The 22152-nt window shown below is 40.8% G+C and overlaps 1 protein-coding gene across 7 annotated transcripts in view; it reads left to right on the top strand.

Annotated features, from left to right (window-relative positions):
• ILRUN (inflammation and lipid regulator with UBA-like and NBR1-like domains) overlaps positions 1 to 22152 on the top strand; it is a 111122-nt gene that overhangs the window by 48093 nt on the left and 40877 nt on the right. For 5 of the 7 annotated variants that reach the window (XR_001718371.4, XM_016955277.4, XM_054685712.2 and 2 more), the window contains exon 3: positions 2293 to 2490. The exons of the other annotated variants lie outside the window; for them this stretch is intronic. Coding sequence is in view for 4 of the 5 variants with exons in the window: in XM_016955277.4 (XP_016810766.1) it covers positions 2293 to 2490 (198 nt within the window). In the remaining variant the exon portion in view is untranslated. The remainder of the gene's footprint in view (positions 1 to 2292; positions 2491 to 22152) is intronic. 7 annotated transcript variants of the gene reach the window in all.

Here is a 22152-nt window from a genome sequence, read left to right as displayed (position 1 = left end):
AGGTATCTGGAGTACCAAGAAGGGCAGGACCCTAGCCAAATGCCAATGTTTAATGTTACCCATTTAATGTTTTACTGACTAACTCAGTTTCTCTGGAATGTAGCAGCACTCCTTTTGCACAGCTAAGATGACCCAATCATCTCAGCTGCTTCTGGTTGTGCCTAGGAGAGCTAAGTCTTTTTCACATGCAGTCTTGGTTTACCTTATTTTCTTATAAGTTCAAAAAACAGACACATTCTTGGGATTTCATATAAACAGACATTATCTTGTTGCAGGTGTATGTGTATGTGTGTGTATGTATATGTGTGTGTATGTGTGTATCTTAAAGAATAACTGTGAATTCAGCCCCATGATAGTAGTATAATTTTTCTCTTCGATTTTGGTCTTTAAGGAGACTGACATTTTGTAAGGTGCTTCATGTCAGCTACTGTTCTGCTTGTTGTAAGACAAATAGGCTTTTGCCAGACCTCAGAAATGAAAAAGATAAATTGCGTGTATTGTCAGTATATCATCCACAGCCTTTCCTCCAGCAGTGGTTGCCCTTTATAGGGTTAACTTAGGACATTTTGTTGGCAAATTTTTTTAAAAGAAGGTATGCTAAAACATAGTGGCCACTGCTTTAGCTGCTACCCCTTAAGACCCAAGGAGCACAGAGGGTGCCATTCATAATGGAGGTGAGATCTCAGGAGTAGAACTCTGGTTGCCTTTCTCTGTCTGGTTTCTTTCCAGTAGTGAGCCATCAGGTATGTCAAAACTGGGCACTTAGAGAGCAAGGAACTGAGGCATCTTAGAGTACTGGTAGGAGATAAATGACAAGCACCCTCTGTTCTAAGAGTCCTGCCATGTTCAAGTTTTCACAGTGGTTTATTTTTATAATGAATGTATATATTCCAAAAAAAGATATATAGAAGTTTCTGTCTACAGTTAAAGAGGAGTATATCAATTGCTGCATATTGGAGAGACTTCACAGGAAAAATCACATCCAGTCACTGTGTGGCTACCTATACCGCTTGACTAGTGGGAACTAGTCAACACATAGATTTCTCATGAATTAGTTACATGAAAATAGGTACACAAGAGTGGGTACCGGCTGGGCGCCATGGCTCATGCCTGTAATCCCAGCACTTTGGGAGGCCAAGGCAGGCAGATCACCTGAGGTCAGGAGTTCATGATCAGCCTGGCCAACATGGTGAAACCCCATCTATGCTAAAAATGCAAAAATTAGGCCAGGCACTGTGGCTCACACCTGTAATCCCAGCACTTTGGGAGGCTGAGGCAGGCGGATCATGAGGTCAGCAGTTCGAGACCAGCCTGGCCAACATGGTGAAACCCCATCTCTTGTAAAAATACAATAATTAGCCAGGCGTGGTAATGGGCGCCTGTAATCCTAGCTACTCAGGAGGCTGAAGCAGGAGAATTGCGTAAACCCAGAAGGCGGAGGTTGCAGTGAGCCAGAGATTGTACCATTCATTGTACTCCAGTCCAGGCGACTCTTTAAAGAGTTACAGGTTAAATTTAACCTGTAACTCTATAAAAATCTATCTCCCTTTGACAGGTCTGATTGACCCTCCTTCCCATCCTATCCGCAAGTACCTCCAACTACCTCCAACTAGTGCCATTGTTCCTGCGACCACAGTTCATTGATGTTATCAGGGGAGATCACCCCATTGTTTATATTTTCACTACCACCCAAGGTCTAAACTTTTACTGCCTTTTATATTCATGTGGTCTCTTGAGCTCTTGAGTATTTTATAGTTATGGACCCCAGAAGAAAAGTCATACCTCAGGCAAAAAGCAATTTTAAATTGAGAATAATACCATTGAAATTACTCCTTGTGTGTTTCATCCTCTTGTTTCTGTGGAAAAACTGGCAACAATCAGATATACTGTGAAAATGGACATGTGTTACCTTTTAGTAGAGAGAGCTGTCCGCTAAACGTGGGCCTGTGCTTCATCTCCATGGCTCTTCATGGACATCATTCTTAGGTTCTACAGATTCAGTGTGACGTGTGGCCTTCTCTGGAGTCACCTGAAATACTTGTTGTCTTGAGGAACTGCCTTGCTTTTGCCTTATGTGCTTCTTCATAGGGTTAGACTATTGGTCAGAGGTTGTTGGTTCTGATAATTCCTTTTGATCAGTTGTGTGAGACAATATATGGCTCAGGTGTATGTGGTTAGGTTTATGTATGTATGTGAGAAAAAGAAAGAGGCCTCTTCTACAGTTTCATAATAAACTGCACCCAGCATAGGACCATTGATTGCCTAACATTTTTTTCTTTTGCTTGAACTCAGGGGCAGAGGCCTGGCCTCCAGGGGTTTGTCTTAAATATGTCGGGGGAGACCAATTTGGACATGTGAACATGGTGATGGTGAGATCGCTAGAGCCCCAAGAGATTGCAGATGTCAGCGTCCAGATGTGCAGCCCCAGCAGAGCAGGAATGTATCAGGGACAGTGGCGGATGTGCACTGCTACAGGACTCTACTATGGAGGTGAGTATGTCCTTGTGCAGCCCAGGGTAAAGGAACTAAGGTAACATCTTATAACATCCCCAGTGTTGCTCACAGAGCCTGTCAAATTGCATAACAGGGCATGGCCTCTTTTTAACAGTCACCCCATGCAGGTAAATGATTTGCATTTTATGACTAATTGATTTAGTCTAGTGCTCTTTCTTTTATCCTAGGAATATAATTTAGTGACCTGTACGAGGTATTATATTTTGTGTTCTAAATAAATATTTAGTAGTGCTGTTGTTTTTATTATATAAGCTGGTAGATACTGTAAGAATACTAAAGGCAGTCCTTGTTCTCAAAGTCTCTAGACACAAGTCATATAAAACAGATAATGCACAAAATGTGCATACTTCTTCCAACCTACTTGTCAAACTGCTAACATATCTCACTCCCTTCTCTTTATTGCCAAACTTTTTGAGCAGTGATCTATACTCACTGTCTCTTCTTTCACATTTTCCATTCACTCTTCAACCCAATTTATCCTTTATCCACTCCCCACTCCAATGAAAGTTAATCAGGGACTACCCTGTTTCCAAATCCAGTAGCCTCTTTACAGTCTTCATACCAGCTGACCTTTTAATGATCATTTGGCACCATACTACACAAGTTTTTTGAAATAGGTACTTTCTTAGACTCCTAGGACATCTCTCCTGTTTGTCTTCCTCTTCTCTGTTCTTTCTCTGTCTCTGTCTATTCTCAACTTTACCCTGGGATTCCTAGATTCTTAGTTGGGCCCCATTCATGGTTGGTGACCTCATCCACCCATGCGGCTTCAGCTGTCGCCAGTATACCATACACGGTGATGCTCAAATTAATATCTATAGCTGTGGCCTCTTTTCAGAACCCCACACCCATGTTTTAACTCGTTATGGGCAGAACTTTTAACATCTCCCAGACACAATTTATATCTGCTGGGCATGGTGGCACACGCCTATAATCCCAGCACTTTGGGAGGCTGAAGTGGGAGAATTGCATGAACCCAGAGGCTCGAGATCAGCCTGGGCAAAACAGAGAGACCCTGTCTCTACAAAAAATAAAATTAGCCTGGCGTGGTGGGGTGAGCCTGTTGTCCCAGCTACTTGGGAGGCTGAGGTGGGAGAATTGCTTGAGCCTAGGAGGTCGAGGTTGCAGTGACCCATGATCACACCACTGCACTCCAGTCTGAATTACAGAGTGAGCACCTGTCTCAAAAAAACAAAACAAAACAAAAAAACCAACCTTATATCCTTCTCATTGGCACCCCCCTGAGATAATCGGGTCAGAAACCTGGGAGCCATCATTTGTTCTGTCATTCCTAATCAGAAACTGATTCCTGTTGGTTCCACTATATCCTGTGTCCTGGAGATCAAAAACAAATAAATAGTAAATAGTACTTGCCTTCACAGAGCTCTTAACTGGACTCATGGCCTGTGGGCCAGTGGGAACTTTGGAGTTATTTCTAGACATCCTAGAATTAGTGATCTCATATATGTTTTTGGAGCCAGTGGCAACTTTAGAAATGTTAATATTAGAAAGAGTCTCATAGTGCTTATGTGACATCATTCTTTGCCTAAAGCCTTTGTACCTACTGTAATGAAGCTAAACTCCTTGGCACAGGATATAAAGCTCACGATCTGGCCTGGACTCATTTTCACTCCCATCTTCAGTCATCCCCTAACTCCCCCACAGTCAGTCCCCAAAGATGCCATATGCTTTCACTTCTCCATGCCCTTGCTCATTTGTCTCATTGCCTGAAATATCCTTTTATTTCACCAAACTGCTGCTCATCCTCAAGGCCCTGCCTGAGTCACCTTTCCTTCTTGCTTCCTCCCCCTTGCCTACTCTCCCCACTACCCTAAGAAAATTCATCCCTCCCCCTTCATTAATATCATGCACATGGTTGTTATTATATTTAACACATTGTATATTAGGTATTTGTTTTGCTTATCCTTTTATCCTATGAAATTGTCAACAATTTGTTGAATAATTGAATAATCACGTATCAAAATGTAGAGAGGTTATTTGTCTCTTCCCTGTAGGACTCCATTTTCAGGCAGTGTCTGCTAAGAATCCCCTTGACCTGGGATTGGAAGTTGTTTCTCCCACTGCTGAGCTCCTTTATATTAGCTCTTCACCTCTCACTCCTTTGTTTCTTCTCTTGGCACTTTACGTCTTTCTACCCATTTAATTTGATAAATGTCTCATGTCATCTTTAAAACTGAAGGTGACACATGTCTGGTTTATCTTTATAACTCTCAAAAATGTTGAGCTTAATGCAGAATGGAGAATGGCTACTTAGTAAATTTTTAAAATACATGCTACCATTTTTAAGGGGAGAAGAAGACAATATACATGACTTAAAAATAAAAAAAAAATCCCTTTGATGAAAAAATACTACTTCTCAATGTTCCCTAGTGGTTAAGAACGCTAGTCTTGTTTTATGTGTGTGTGTTTTTAGTGTTAAATTTAAAATAATTATCACTATGTGGGACATTACATTTTATACTCAAAGCAACTCTCTCAAATTCAAAAGTAGTTGGAATATAAATATGAGGGGACTTTAAAAAGATCTTGGAAAAATGGAATTAAAAAATAAAAGTAAAGGCCGGATGCAGTGGCTCAAGCCTGTAATACCAGCACTCTGGGAGGCCGAGGTGGGCATATCACTTGAGGTCAGGAGTTCAAGACCAGCCTGGCCAACCTAGTGGAATCCTGTCTCTACTGAAAATACAAAAATTAGCCGGGCAGTTGGCTCACGCCTGTAATCCCAGCTACTCGGGAGGCTGAGGCAGGAGAATTGTTTGAACCTGGGAGGTGGAGGTTGCCATGAGCCGAGATCGCGCCACTGCACTCCAGCCTGGGCAACAGAGTGAAGGCTTCATATCAAAAAAAAAAAGATAAAAATAAGATATATAAATTTTATTTCTCAACATAAGCTTCATCAAGTTCAAGACACTTTTGTAAGTAATGATAACAGCCATTTAGTCCATCCCCAAAGAACTGAGGGTCCTAGGAATTTAACCATGTAAATGCAGGTTTTTTTTACATTATTAACTGAAGAAAACTGGGCGTCCATTAAAGATTTTTAAGACTAGGAAACAAAAAGAAGGTAGAAGGAGCCAAATCAGGACTGTAAGGTGGATGCCTAATGATTTCTCATGGAAACTGTTAGAAAATTGCCTTTGCTTGATGAGAGGAATGAGCAGGAGCATTGTCATAGTGGAGTAGATCTTTTTCTGCTAAAGCTTTGGCTGAGTTTCTTAAAACTAACACACACACACACACACACACACGCACTTTTTTTTTTTTGAGACGGGGCCTTGCTCTTGTCGCCCAGGCTGGAGTACAGTGACATGATCTTGGCTCACTGCAACCTCCACCTCCTGGGTTCAAGTGATTGTCCTGCCTCAGCCTCCCGAGTAGCTGGGATTACAGGCGCTCACCACCACACCTGGGTAATTGTTTTTGTATTTTTAGTAGAGACGGGGTTTCACCATGTTGGCCAGGCTGTTCTTGAACTCCTGACCTCAGGTGATCTGCCCACCTTGGCCTCCCAAAGTGCTGGGATTACAGATGTGAGCCACTGCGCCTGGCCTCTCTCTCTTTCATTCTTTCCTTTTTTTTTTTCCTCCTCGGTCACCCAGGCTGGAGTGCAGTGGAACGATCATAGCTCACTGCAGCCTCAAAGTCCTTGGCTCAAGTAATCCTCTTGCCTCAGCCTCCCAAGTAGCTGGGACTACAGGCATGTGCCATCATGCCTTTTTTTTTTTTTTTTTTTTTTGGTAGAGACGGGACCCCCCTATGTTGCCCAGGTTGGTCTCAATTCCTGGACTCAAGTGGTCCTCCCTCCTCAGCCTCCTAAAGTGTTGGGATTACAGGTGTGAGCCACTGTGCCCAGCTCTCAGAACACTGTTATTATTCTTAGGCCCTCTAGAAAGTTGACAAGCAACATATCCTGCGGAGCCAAAAAAATTTGTTGCCATGACCTTTGCTCTTGACTGGTCCACTTTTGCTTTGACTGGCCCACTTCCACCTCTTGGTAGCCATTGCTTTGATTGTGCTTTGTCTTTAAGATCACAGTGGTAAAGCCGTGTTTCATCTCCTGTTATAGTTATTTGAGAAGTACTTCGGGATCTTGATCCCACTTGCTTAAGATTTCCATTGAAAGCCCTGCCCTTGTCTGCAGCTAATCTGGGTTTAACAGTTTTGGTACCCATTGATTGGAAAGTTTGCTCGACTTTAATTTTTTAGTCAGAACTGTGTAAGCTGAATCGGTTGAGATTCAGCTGTGGTGTTGGCTGTTGTTTCTGCTATTAATCATTGGCTCTTGTTCAGTTAGAGCATACACAAGATTAATTGTTTCCTCCAAAATTAATGTGGACGGTCCGCTGCTATGGGCATCTCCAGTGTCATGTCGTCCCTTCTTAAAACAGGTTATCCATTGGTAAACTGCTGATTTCTTTGGGGCATTATCCCCATAAACTTTTTGTAAAGCATCAGTGATCTTCCATAGTGGATTCAAACTTCACTATGAATTGGATGTTTGCCCTTGCTTCAGTTTTAGCAAAATTCATAGTGAGGGTTTTTTTTTAAACTGATGTCTTGTCCTTAGTGCCTCAAACTAGGTGCTGTTCAGATTTGTTATAATAAGCTAGTAAGAGTTTACTTTGATGCAAAAAGAAGTTGAAATCCATGCATAGTTTTTTCATAATACTCAATTTCCATGATTTTTTTTCTTTTTTTTAAATTTAATTTTGTGCTTACCCACCATGAACTTTTTGAAGATGCTTTGTATACTAGCCTTGGAGCAAAAACATTAAAATTTTAACTTTAAACCCCTAATTTTAACTTAACAACCCTTTTTTGGTCTTAATAGTCTGTAAGTTGTTTCTCAGGACTTTGTGGAATCTAATGCCTTCAAGGGATTTTAATAATTCATCTGATTTTGTAGTTTTCAAGCATTTTTGTTAAGCTATGGAACCTTTTCCTTGACAGAAGTATATATGAATGCCTCCTTGTAAAATGGGAAAGGATAAACATGAAATGTTTCGTTGAATTCTGGGCCTCCTTGGCTTATGTTTTCCAGCCCTTGTGTGTCTGGGATGACCGCTGGAGCTCTGTGGGGTATAGTTTGCCAACCTTTATCTGCTCCAGTGAACAGTTTAATTCCATTTTATAAAGTACTGTATTTCATTGAATCCAAATTATTATTGGTTGTAAAACATACCCTAGTATCAGTAACAGAAAGAGAATAGATTATGTATACAACCATAGCCATGAGCACATGGAAAAAAATAAACTTCCATAATAACCATGATTGGCTCACTCGGCTTACTAGCTTATTGAGTGTAATATAGTGGCTAAGAGTGTGAACTGTGGGACTCTGTTGCCTAGGCACAAACTTGGACAAATTAGGTAACTTCTCTGGACCTCATCTTTCTGTTTTAACAACAAAAGATTGCTTTTTGGAGGTTTCTGTTTTTGGTGGGGTGGTTGTTTCTATAATTTGTTTTGTTTTGTTTTGTTTTTTTGAGATGGAGTCTTGCTCTGTCGCCCAGGCTGGAGTGCAGTGGAGTCATCTCAGCTCACTGCAACCTCTGCCTCCCAGGTTCAAGCGATTCTCTTGCCTCAGGCTCCCGAGTAGCTGGGATTACAGGCATGTGCCACCATGCCCGGCTAATTTTTGTATTCTTAGTAGAGATGGGGTTTTACCATGTTGTCTAGGCTGGTTTTGAACTCTTAACCTCGTGATCCACCAGCCTCAGCCTCCCAAAGTACTGGGATTACAGGCATGAGCTACCGTGCCTGGCTGCTTCTGTAATCTTTAGATGGTCTTCTTGAGAAAGAATCCACTCCCTTTAATTTATTCATTCATTCATTCATTCATTCATTCATTTATTTGAGACAGAGTCTCGCTCTGTCACCAGGCTGGAGTGCAGTGGCGTGATCTCAGCTCACTGCAACCTCTGCTTCCCGGGTTCAAGCAATTCTTCTGCCTCAGCCTCCCAAATAGCTGGGACTACAGGTGCGCGCCACCACACCCAGCTAATTTTTGTATTTTTAGTAGAGACGGGGTTGTACCATGTTGGCTAGGGTGGTCTCAATCTCTTGACCTTGTGATCCACCCACCTCGGCCTCCCAAAGTGCTAGGATTACAGACATGAGCCACCGCGCCCGGCCCACTCCCTTTATTTTTATAATAACTCTTAGATTGTTTCAGTTCACGTTTCCTCTTAGAAAGAATTTTTGCTCTATTCAGTCAGTTACAGGTCTCCTGTAAAAGGTCTCCTCCACCCCGTGTCAGCTTGGCTGTGCTCTCTCAGAGTTTCTCAGTGGGCGTGCTTTCGGCATGTGGTGTGGACACTTCTTCACTGTGTGGGGCATATTACAAGACCTCTGGCCTCCTCCCACTAAAGATCCGTGGCTTCACCTGTTTATCTTGATAACAAACACTGTCCCCCACCACACAAATTTCTAGCTCAGTTGGTCCAAGACTAATAAGTATCTGATTTTTGACAGATTTATTTTCAAGCCCTAACATTTTATCTTTTTTTTCCTCGATTTTGATACCCCTTCCCACTCCACCCCACCAAAGGATTAGCTTCTTAGCTTTTATCTAAGTAGCAAATACTAACAAATAGTAGAAAGTACTAACAAATTCTCGTACTTACTATTTGCCAGGTATTATTTTGGGCTTTTTGCATATGTTACCTTGCGAAATATTAGCTGCATTTTATTGATGAGAAAACTAAAGACCAGAGAGGCTTAAGGTCTAGTAAAAGTTGTAAATTAGTTACGAATTATAGTTATAAATTAACAAAAGTAATTTTATTATCTTTGTCATTAATTTGGCTGTCACTACTATATGGGGTTCAGAAGGAAACTGGTTCTAGGGTGTTAATACTTGTTAGAGTTTAGTGAGGGTGGAGTATATGGTCCCGAAGTCTTCTCTCTACTTCCAGAGTGAGTGGGCATTGAGGTGGAGTTGAGATTGACAGGGCTATTCTTAGGTAGTTGGGTGTCAGTTTTCCCCAGAGAGTTCCTGCCTGCTAGAAGATACTCAGTTCTATAGGACATTGGACTCTGGGCAAAGGGTAAGCAGCATGAGTGATTGTCCTTGTTTTAGCCTGGATGCCAGTAGTAATATGCTTCATCTCCTACTAACAGAGTGCCGCCTTCCAGATTTCCAAAGGAGAGATTTACCCTGTACCATGACAGTTTCCTCTAACTCTCAGAGTCCTAGTTGTGAAATAAGCTAAGTCAAGTGATAGTCTGATTATCTCGCACTTATGGGGGATTCCACTACTTGAAGTAGTTCTTGTTAAATACCTCATATGGGTCCCTAGGGACATTTGACATATTGAGTAAATAACCTATGCATTATTCATTTGGTTTTTCAGAGTTTAGAAATGAAGCTCCCCTTATGAAGGTCCCAAACCACAATATGTCCCACATGTTAGGAAACTTATTGGGTGCTCTATGTAAACTACACTGTTTATTTCCCAAAACCTTTGTAAATTCTTCCTTTACTTTCTCCATTTTATAGCATGTCCTACCTAACCAGGTAACATGAGGCTTTCCTTATTTCTTGCTTGTGTTTTAGTAACATCATGTTACAAAAGAAGCTATGGTTTCATACAAACTTCTTTATACTAGAATCCATGATGTCTTCTACTCACATGCTATTCTGCCTGACATTTCTCCCAGTTATCTTGCCCTTTTGCCTATTAACCCCACCTTTAGAACATTGTTCTTTTATGTTGAACTCAAAAAGGCTTCATCTGCTTCTAGAAGATCCTCCATAAGATGCTCACTGTTTCAGTTCTGATCTCTAGAATTCTCTAATACCAGAAATATGAGTAGCCCTTGAAAATAAGATTCCATTTTTGTTTTTTTTTTTCTTTTTTGAGAGAGGGTCTTGCTTTGTCACCCAGGCTGGAATGCAGTGGTGTGATCACGGCTCACTACAGCCTCAACCTCCTAGGCTCAAGCAGTCCTCCCATCTCAGCCTCCCAAGTAGCTGGGACCACAGGCATGGGTTTTTGTTTTTGGTTTTGTTTTGTAGAGACGGGGTTTTGCCAAGTTGCCCAGGCTGGTCTTGAACTCCTAGGCTCAAGCGATCCTCCCACTTCAGCCTCCCAAAGTGCTGGGATTACAGGCATGAGCCACAGCAACCTGCCAAATTTCATTTTTGATAAGAGAAATTCTAGCCTAAGCTGTGACTTGTATTGAAAATATTTTAGAAGGAATGTTTCAAAATGTAAATGAGATCTGAAATTCTAAAATATGTTATGAGATGATAGGCTATTTCATCTTTGAAGAAGGAAACCTGCTGTCAGTTGCACTGCCACCAGGTGGTGGTGATTGTTTGTTTTGGTGGTCATTTCCAGATAGTTCTGTGTGAGTCAAAGTCGTCGGTATGAAGGCCCGGCGTGGTGGCTCATGCCTGTAGTCCCAGCACTTTGGGAGGCCGAGGCAGGTGGATTGCCTGAGCCCAGGAGCCCAAGACCAGCCTGGGCAACATGGTGAAACTCCATCTCTACCAAAAATACAAAAAATTAGCCGGGCATGGTGGCACGCACCTGTAATCCCAGCTACTTGGGAGGCTGAGGTGGGAGGACTGCTTGAGCCTGGGAGGCGGAGGTTGCAGTGAGCCGAGATCACTCCACTGCACTCCAACCTGGGTGACAGAGTGAGACCCAGTTTCAACAACAACAACAACAACAACAACAACAACAACAACAACAACAACAGCAGCAGCAGCAGCAGCAGCAGCAGCAGCAGCAACAACAACAGCAATGTGAAATGACTGTACTGTTCAGATTAACCTCTAAAATGCATATATGTGGGTCTTGAACCTTCTATGGGCCATCAAAAATTTAAAAATCCGATGAAACAGTAATCCTTTGTAAAGTATAGTAATTAGCAAGATATTGAATGTCTAGGCAGTAAAGCATCAAATGTTTTCACTGCCTAGTCACTCGGCTGTGAGTAGTGTTAATGTGTGCTGTTAGTGCTAATGATGTTTGCTTTAAAATTAATTTTCTTACTCCTCAACTTACCATACACATGTATAGAAAAGGATTTGGTAGAGGGCAAAAATATAATTTGAAAGCTGCACCTTTTTTTACTCATGGTAGCCAGCGCCCTTCTGTTAAACAGAAGCTTCTTTAGTCTGAAATGTTGGATTCCAGAAATTCTGAATTTAAGGGAGTAGTGATATTTCCTTAAAAAATTCTTAAAATCAAGTACAATTCTGCATTAAAATACTAGCATACTTACTGTTAAAAGGAAAATAAATAGTTGTAAAACCATTGACTGTTTTAAAGATGACATATTTCAGCATAATTTGTATCTTAATATAATCCTTAACTTTTTTGTATATATGCATTAGTAAGGACTATAGCTTAGGCCAGATCTAGTTAAAGTGTTTTACTTATTTAGGGAATATAGCCCTGTCAGAGTAAAACATTTGCAAATAGAACTTACTGCACTTCCCCAGTTCTGAAGTGACAGTAATTTTAATATGCATCCTTGGTTTAATGATTACTTTCCTTGTAGGGGAGAGAGGTAGAGCCACTGCCATATTAAATGAAAACATTAGATGGTCCATCTTCATTTCAGAGATATTAAAAATGAATAAAAAGGTGATACTTAAAAATTAGATATGTATGTTTTCTCTTTACAAAAGAAAAATATGTTGACATATATGCTGAAACCATTTCAGGTAAGAAATTCTTAAGAAGGTTTCACTGAATTGTTGTGTGATGGGAGTTTTTAGTAAGTGCCATTGTGTACACTTGCCCCTAGATCAGACTAGAACATGTTTCTTATAAATAAGGAAGTAAGCATAATTGACTTTTATTCAAATTATCAGTATATGCTATAAAACTAATGTGTGGTTATTTTTTAACATAATGATGATTGGTATCTTAAACAGTGTATAGGGCTTTTAAACTTTTATCTGATAGCTTAGTTTTTGATACAGTTTATATTCCTTAATTATTGTTTAGAATGTAGTCATAACTTCATTCTTAGAAACCTCACATTACTCTGGGGATCTTTGAAGAGGATAATCTCCTATTGAAAAGCAGATTGCATTCTGTTCCTGTAACGATGGTTTGACACCAGCCTTATAATGATGTAATGGGTTTTACCTTGAAATGGCAAGGATATTTTTCAGTTAGAAATTAGTTTGTTCTGTAATTTTTATTTTGAAAAAAAATCTTTCTTTAGCTTTTTATTTTTCTCCTTTTATTGTTAAAGAGCTTATACTTTCCTTTATTTACAAAGGGAATGTCAGTGTTGGACATTCAGCCCCGAGAAAGAATGTTGTGAGCCTACTAACCTCTGGATTTTAATTTAATTAAATTAATTAATTTATTTTGATATAGAGTGTCTCACTCTATCACCCAGGCTGGACAGTGTCAGGATCATAGCTCACTGTAGCCTTGAACTCTTGGGCTCAAGCAGTCCTCCCACCTCAGTCTCACAAGTAGCTGGGACTACCTACCTGGCTAATATTTTTAAAACCTTTTTTGTGGAGCTGGGGTCTCACTGCATTGCCAGGGTTGGTCTATAATTCCTGGCCTCAAGCAATTCTTCCTCTTCGCCTCCCAAAGTGCTGGGAATACAGATGTGAACCAGTATGTCCAGTCTGGATTTCTCTTTGTAGTAACTAATGTCCTTCCAGTTTCTTCTTAAGATTTCCAGGCCCAGCATGGTGACTCACACCTGTAATCCCAGCACTTTGGGAGGCTGAGGTGCGTGGATCACCAGAGGTCAGGAGTTCAAGACCAGCCTGTCCAACATGGTGAAACCCCACCTCTACAAAAATACAAAAATTAGCTGAGCATGATGGCGGGTACCTGTAATCCCAGCTACCTGGGAGGCCGATACAGGAGAATCACTTGAACCCAGGAGGCCAGGAGGCAGAGGTTGCAGTGAGGCGAAATCGCGCCATTGCATTGTAGCCTGGGCAACAGAGCAAGACTCTGTCTAAAAAAAAAGCTTTCTAAGAGTTTCTTTTCCTCCCTCCCTCCCTCCCTCCCTTCCTTCCTTTCTTTCTTTTTTTCAGACAGGGTCTCACTCTGGTTGCCCAGGCTGGAGGAGTGCAGTGGCACGATCCTGGCTCACTGTAACCTTGACATCCCAGGCTCAGGTGATTCTCCCACCTCAACCTCTCAAGTAGCTGGGATTACAGGCACGCGTCATTACACCCCGCTAATGTGTATTTTGATTAGAGACGGGGTTTTGCTATGTTGCCCAGGGTGGTCTCAAACTCCTAGACTCATGCAGTCCACCTGCCTCGGCCTCCCAGAGTGCTGGGATTACAGACGTGAGCCACTGTGTCCAGCCAGATTTCTAAGAGTTTTGCTTATAGTTTGTTTTGACATGATCTTGAAAGCAATTTAATTCTAAAGTGGGTTTGGTTTTGGCTCAGTAGATTTCAGTCATTTTTACGTTTTATTTTCATGATTTCTCTTATATATTTAGAAATCAGAAGTGATTGTGAAAGTGAATTTTATTTCTGACCTGAGCCTTATTTGAGGACTTTAAAAAATATTTAATAATACATTTTATTTAACTGAATATAGCCAAAATATTTTTTCAACATGTGACTCTAGCTACATCCCAAGTACTCAATAGCCACCATATGGCTGGTGGCCACCAGCTCTTTTGGACAGTGCAGCTCTGTGGATGCTGTCTGATAACATTGTACCATTTTTTTTCTGTAAGAAATTTTATAGAATTGGTGTTATTCTTCTACTAAAGAATTTCCAGCAAAACCATTCAAACCTGGAGGTGTTTAGGTTTTCAATTACTAGTTCGACTTATTTTCATAGTTATAGGCCTATTAAGGTAATCTATTTCATCTTGAGTGATGTGGGAAAATTTCAAGGAGTTGGTCCTTTTCATCTAAGTTGAATTTATGTTCATAGAGTTGTTTGTAGTATCCTCTTATTATCCTTTTAACATCTATGTTTGATGATAATCCCTTCTTTCATTCTTGATATTTTGTGTCTCTTCTCTTTTTCTTTCTTTTGATAGATTTCCCAATTTTATTGGTCTTTGCAAAGAATCAGCTTCTGGTTTCATTGGTTTTTCTCTATTCTGTGTTCAATTTTATGGATTTCTGCTCTTAATTTTATTAATTCCTTCTTGATTTATTTTCTAGTTTCTTAAGGTAGAAACTGAGATTATTGCTTTGAGACCTTTCTTCATTTATAATATGTGTTTAGTACTATAAATTTTCCTCTAAGTGTTGCTTTTAGTTGAATCCCACAACTTCTGAAATGTATTTTTTTTTAAATTTTTAGACACTGCAGTGAATGCAGAAATGTATTTTTATTTTCATTCAGTTCAAAATATCTTCTAATTTCCCTTGAGACTTCCTGTTTGACCTATAGATTATGCAGAAGTGTGGTGTTTAATTTTCAAACGTTTGGAAATTTTTATCTTGTTCAATGTTAGTTTCTTTTTTAAAATATATTTTTAATTTTTATTTTTACTTTGTAGAGATGGAGTCTTGCTAGCTTGTCCAGGCTGGTCTCATTCCTGGGCTCAAGTGATCTTTTTGCCTCTGCCTCCCAAAGTGCTAGGATTACAGGCATGTGCTCCCAGCTTTGTTAATAGTTTCTAGTTTAATTCCATTGTGGTCAGAGAATATCCTTTGTATGATTTCATTCCCTCCCTCCCTCCCTCCCTCTCTCCCTCCGTGTCTCCCTCCCCTCCTCTCCCCTCCCCTCTCTTCCTATTCTCTTTTTTCTTTTTCCTTTCCTTTCTTTTCTTTCCCTTTCCATTTCTGACAGGGTCTCACTCTGCCCAGCTTCCCAAGTAGCTGGGACTACAGGCGCACACCACCATGCCTGTCTTGTTTTTTACTTTTTATTTTTTTGTAGAGACAGGGTCTTATTTCGTTTCCCAGGTTGGTCTCAAACTACTGGCTTCAAGGAGTCCTCCCACCTTGGCCTCCCAAAGTGCTGGGATTACAGACTTGAGCTACCACACTGGCTGATTTGATTTTTTGTTTAATTTATTAAGGTGTTTATGACCCAGGAGATGTTGTCTATCTTGGTGAATATTCCATGTGTACTTCAAAAGCATGTGTATTTTGCTTTGTTGAGTTGAGTGTTCTATAAATGTCAGTTCGATCCAGTTGGTTGATTTTGTTGTTCAATTCCTTTATATCTGTTGATTTTTGTTGTTGTTTACTAGTTCTATCTGTTACTGAGAAGGGAGTGTTGAAAGGTCCAACTACAATTGTGGATTTGTGTTGTTACTTTTTTTCTCCTTTCAGTTATCAGTTTTTAATTCATGTATTTTGAAGCTCTGTTATTAGGTACATAACATATTAGCATTATCTTTTAGGTGAATTACCCATTTATTAATGTGTAATATCCCTTTTCTTCCCTGATAATTTTCTTTGCTCTGAAGACTACTTTGATACTAGTATAGCCACTTTAACTTTCTTTTGACTAGTGTTTACAAGGTCTTTATCTTTTAACTTTCAACCTGCATGTATCATTTTATTTGGAGCTTCTTATAGATAGCATGTAGTTGGATCTTTTTTCCTCCATTCTAACAATCTGTGTTTTCTAATTGGTGTGTTTAGACCATTCACATTTAATATAATTATTGAAATGTTTGAATTTAGTTTCACCACTTTATTATATGTTTTGTTCTCTTAGTTGAAGACTTAAATCAGTTACATTGCTAAACTTATTGGTTACTTGTGATTAAATTGTTCTAAAAATGTATTTGCTCTGGCCGGGCGTGGTGGCTTACGCCTGTAATCCCAACACTTTGGGAGGCTGAGGCAGACAGATCACAAGGTCAGGAGATCGAGACCATCCTGGCTAACATGGTGAAACCCCGTCTCTACTAAAAATACAAAAAAAAAAAAAAAAAAAAAAAATTAGCCGGGTGTGTTAGTTGGTGCCTGTAGTCCCAGCTACTCGGGAGGCTGAGGCAGGAGAATGGCATGAACCCAGGAGGTAGCCTGGGTGACAGAGCGAGACTCCATCTCAAAAAAAAAAAAAAAAAATTATTTGCTCTGATAAAAAGAAATACATGATTTATTATAGAAAATAAAGTCTAAAGAGAAAAGGAAACATTTGTTCTGCCATCCAAATATAAACACTTTTATTTTTTTTTATTTTGAGATGGAGTCTTGCTCTGTCACCCAGGCTGGAGTGCAGTGGTGTGATCTTGGCTCACTGCAACCTCCGCCTCCCAGGTGCACGCTATTCTCTTGCCTCAGCCTCCCTAGTAGCTAGGACTATAGGCGTGTGCCACCACGCTTAACTAATTTTTGTATTTTGAGTAGAGACGGTTTCTCCATGTTGGCCAGGCTGGTCTCAAACTCCTAACCTCAAGTGATCTACCCGCCTCAGCCTTCCAAAGTGCTGGGATTACAGGTGTGAGCCACCGCGCCCAGCCTAAACACTGTTAATGTATGCATTTCCACATAGTTTTTTAAAATCCATGTATTAAAAGCAAAAAACTTTTTTGTTGTTTAAATATGGTATTGTGCTACCTATTCTTATGTAACCTACTTTTTTCTCCCATTCACTAATGTTTTAGAACTTCTTCCCCTTAACATTAAATACTTTTAAAAACACAGTTTTCAGTAATTCCGTACCATTCCACTAGATTAGTATTAACTAAACTATAAACTATTATGGATTTTTTTTAATTGAGGTAAAATCCACATAATCATTTTAAAGCATGCAGTTTAGTGTACTTAGTACATTTATGGTGTTGTGCAACCATTATCTGTATTTGATTTCAATGTATTTTATAACCCCAAAAGGAAACCTCATACCTGTTAAGCATCGCTCCCCTTTCCTCCCTTCCTGCATCCCCTGGCAGCCACTAATGTTCTTTCTGTTTCTCTGAGTAGATACTTCTTTTTGCTGGGATAGTGCAAGATATATAAATAGTGAGCAAATAATAAAATGTATTAGGCTGTGCATGGTGGCTCACTCCTGTAATCCCAGCACTTTGGGAGGCTGAGGTGCGTAGATCACTTGAGGTCAGGTGTTTGAGACCAGCCTGGCCAACTTGGTGAAACTCTGTCTATATCAAAAAATACAAAAATTAGCTGGGCGTGGTGGTACACGCCTGTAATTCCTGCTGCTCGAAAGGCTGAGGCATGAGAATGGCTTGAACCCAGGAGGCGGAGGTTGTGGTGAGCCGAGATTGCGCCACTGCCCTCCAGCCTGGGTGACAGAGTGAGTCCCTGTCTTAAAAAAAAGAGAGGGGAATGGGGGACTGAGAAACACTGGTGAAGTTCATAGTCCAGGAGTGTAGGTTCACCAAAAGACTGAAACCTAATCACACCTTACCATTACATTACTACTGGCTTCTTTACTACAGTTTCTTTTAGCCAGTACATCCTGTCTACCTTTCAGCAGGGCATACTAAAAAGCAAGAAACACGGTTTGGAGAAATTGAATAGCATCAGAATCAGTTTTGGCAGGCGTGTTGGAATTATTAGGCCAGGAATTTTTTAAAAAACTATAAATAGTATGCTAAGTTCTTTAATGGAAAAAGTAGACAACATGAAAGAGCAGATGGATAATGTAAGCAGGGAGATGGAAATTCTAAGAAAGAATCAAAATGCTAGAGATAAACATTAACAGAAATGAAAAATGACTTTGATGAGCTTGTTAGTGACTGGACACAACTGAGGAAATAATCTCTGAGCTTGTGGATATGTCAGTAGAAATTCCAAAACTGAAAAAGAGAGAAAAGGCTGAATAAAAATAGAACAAGCCAGGTACAGTGATGTGTGCGTGTAGTCCCAGTTATTTGGGAGACTGAGGCAGGAACATTCCTTGAGCCCAGGAGTTCAAGTCCAGCCTGGGCAACATAGTGAGACCTCATTGCTTAAAAAAACAAACCCAGGGCCAGGCGGTGTGGCTCACGCCATAATCCCAGCAGCACTTTGGGAGGCCAAGGCGGGCGGATCACGAGGTCAAGAGATCAAAGCCATCCTGGCCAACATGGTGCAACCCCATCTCTATTAAAAATACAAAAATTAGCTGGGTATGGTGGTACGTGCCTGTAGACCCAGCTACTCGGGAGGCTGAGACAGGAGAATTGTTTGAACCCAGGAGGCGGAGGTTGCAGTGAGCCGAGATCACACCACTGCACTCCGGACTGGCGACAGAGTGAGACTGTTTCAAAAACAAAACAAAAGAAGCCCAGAATACAGTAGCCTCCCCATCACCCTATCTGGTGGATAGGAAAGTTTCACTTTCCATGGTTTCAGTTACACATAGTCAAACACAGTCTGAAAATATCAGATGGAAAATTCCAGAAATAAACAGTTCTTAAGTTTTAAATTGCATTCCATTCTCAGGAGCGTTCCATCTTGCCCAGGATATGAATCATCCCTTTGTCTAGCATATCCACGTGTATGCACTATTCACTTGTTAGTCACTTAGTAGCCATCTTGGTTATCAGATCGACTGTTGGGATATTGCAGTGCTTGTGTTGAAGTAACCCCTATTTTACTTAATAATGGCCCCAAAATGCAAGAGTAGTGATACTAGCATATTGTTGAAATTGTTCTATTTTATTATCAGTTATTGTTAACCTCTTACTGGGCCTAATTTATAAGTCAGAATTTATCATAGGTATGTATGTATAGGGAAGAACATAGTATATATGGGATTTAGTACTTTCCATACTTTCAGGCATCCATTGGGAGTCTCGGAACTTATTTTCCATGGATAAGGAAGGACTCCTGTATCCATGAGCTGTGGGACAACTACAAAAGGCGTAACATACACACATAATGGGAATAACAGAAGGAGAATAGAGAAAGGAACAGAAACAATATTTGAAGCAATACGGCTGAAAATTTCTCCAAATTAATGTCAGACATCAAATCACAGATCCAGGAAGCTCAGAGAACACCAAACAGGATAATGCCCAGAAAATGACATCTAGCATATCTACTCAAACTGCAGAAAATCAAAGATAAAGAAAAATCTTGAAAGAAGCCAAAGGGAAAAAATATCTTACCCATGGAGGAGCAACAGTAGGAATTACATATGATTTCTCCTCAGAAATGCAATCAAGAAGAGAGTGGAATTAAATATTTTAAATATTGAGGCTAGGCACAGTGGTTCACACCTATAATCCCAGCACTTTGGGAATCTGAGGCAGAAGGATCACTTGAGCCTAGGAGTTCAAGACCACATGGCCAACATAGGATAATTAAGAAATATTACAAGCAACTCTGTGCCCACAAACTTGATAACCTAGATATAATGGAATAATTCCTTGAAGTACACAGTTTGTCATAGCTTGCTCAAGAAAAATAGACAACTTGAATAGGCTTTTGTCTGTGAAAGAAATTGGATCAATAATTAATAAACTTCTGCAACAGAAAGCACCAGGTCCAAATGAGTTTTCTGGTGAATTCTACCAAGACTTAATGAAGAATTATACTCATTCTCTTTTTATATTCTTTTTGAAACAGAGTCTTGCTCTGTTGCCCAGGCTGGTATGCAGTGATCTCAGGTCACTGCAACCTCTGTCTCCCAGGCACAAATGATCCTCACCTCAGCCTCCCAAGTAGCTGGGACTACAGGCATGTGTCACCACACCTGGCTAGTTTTCTTTTGGTAGAGACAGCATTCCGCCATATTGTCCAGGCTGGTCTTGAACTCTTGGGTCAAACAGTCTTCCTGTCTTGGCCTCCCAAAGTCCTGGGATTACAGGTGTGAGCCACCACACCCAGTCTATACTAATTCTCTACAATTTCCTTCAGAAGATAGAAGCAAATGGAATACTTCCTAACTCCTTCTGTGAGGCCAACATTACCCTAATACCCAAACCAGACAAAGATTACAGGAAAATTATAAAACTATTTCTCATGAACTTAGATGCACATATCCTCAACAAAATATTAGCAGATTGAATTTCAAAAATGTGTAAAAAGGTGGGCCGGGCGTGGTGGCTCACACCTGTAATCCCAGCACTTTGGGAGGCCGAGGCGGGCGGATCATGAGGTCAGGAGATAGAGACCATCTTGGCTAACACGGTGAAACCCCGTCTCTACTAAAAATACAAAAAATTAGCCAGGCGTGGTGGCAGGTGAGTGCAGCTGGAGTAGTCCCAGCTACTCAGGAGGCTGAGGCAGGAGAATGGCGTGAACCTGGGAGGCGGAGGTTGCAGTGAGCCGAGATCATGCCACTGCACTCCAGCCTGGGTGACAGAGTGAGACTCCGTCTCAAAAAAAAAAAAAAAGTGTAAAAAGGCCAGGCTCAGTGACTCATGGCTGTAATCTCAGCACTTTAGCTGGCTGAGGTGGGTGGATCACCTGAGGTCAGGAGTTCAAGACCAGCCTGGCCAACATGGTGAAACCTCGTCTCTACTAAAAATACAAAAATTAGAGGGGCACAGTGGTGTGTGCCTGTAGTTCCAGCTACTTGGGAGGCTGAGGCAGGAGAATCGTTTGAACCCGGCAGGTGGAGGTTGCAGTGAGTCGAGATTGTGCCACTGCACTCCAACCTGAGTGACAGAAACAATATTTGGAGTGAGACTCCATCTCAAAAAAAAAAAAAGTATATGCAGGCCCAGGGGCGGTGGCTCATGCCTGTAATCCCAGTACTTCGGGAGACTGAGGCGGGTGGATCACTTGAGTTCAGGAATTCAAGTCCAGCCTGGCTGACATGGCGAAACCCTGTCTCTACTAAAAATACAAAAATTAGCCGGCTATGGTGGTGCATGTCTGTAATCCTAGCTACTCGGGAGGCTGAGGAAGGAGAATAGCTTGAACCAGGGAGGCGGAGGTTGTGGTGAGCCGAGATCGCGCCATTGCACTCCAGCCTGGGCTACAAGAGCGAAACTCTGTCTCAAAAAAAAAAAAAAGGGCCAAACACCTGAACAGACATCTCACCAAAGAAAATGCACAGATGGCATGGCATATAAAAACTTACGAGAAGATATTCACCATTATATGTTTTCAGGACATTACAAGTTAAAACAACTATGAGATATCACTATATACCTATTAAGATGGCCATAATCCCAAACGCCAACAATACCAAATGCTGGTAGGAATGTGGAGCAACAGGAATTCTCATTCACTGCTGGTGAGAATGCAAAATGGTACAGCCACATTCTCTTACCCTCCCATCAGCAGCTGTGCTCCTTGGTATTTACCCAAAGATGTTGAAAACTTACATTCACACAAAAGCCTACACACAGATGTTTATAGCAACTTTATCTATAATTGCCAAAATTTGGATGCAATGAAGAAGACCTTTAGTTGGTGAGTGGACAAATAAAGTGTGGTACACCTAGACAATGGAGTATAACTCAGCACTAAAAAGAAATGAGCCATTAAGGCACATGGAAGGACCTTAAATGCATATTACCAAGTGAAAGAAGCTGATCTGAAAAGGCTACATACTGTTGGATTCCAACTCTATGACATTTTGGAAAAGATAAAACTACGGAGACAGTAAAAGCATCAGTGGTTGTCAGAACTGGGGGCAGGGAGAGATGAATAGGCAGAATACAGATTTTTAGGGCAGTGAAAGTATTCTGAATACCATTTTTTTTTTTTTTTTTTTTTTTGAGACGGAGTTTCGCTCTGTTGCCCAGGCTGGAGTGCAGTGGCATGATCTCGGCTCGCTG

The sequence above is a fragment of the Pan troglodytes genome, chromosome 5, assembly GCF_028858775.2.
Source record: "Pan troglodytes isolate AG18354 chromosome 5, NHGRI_mPanTro3-v2.0_pri, whole genome shotgun sequence".
NCBI classification, from domain to species: domain Eukaryota; kingdom Metazoa; phylum Chordata; class Mammalia; order Primates; family Hominidae; genus Pan; species Pan troglodytes.
The sequence above is the reverse complement of the archived record's forward strand: the minus strand, read 5'-3'. Positions and strand labels throughout refer to the sequence as shown.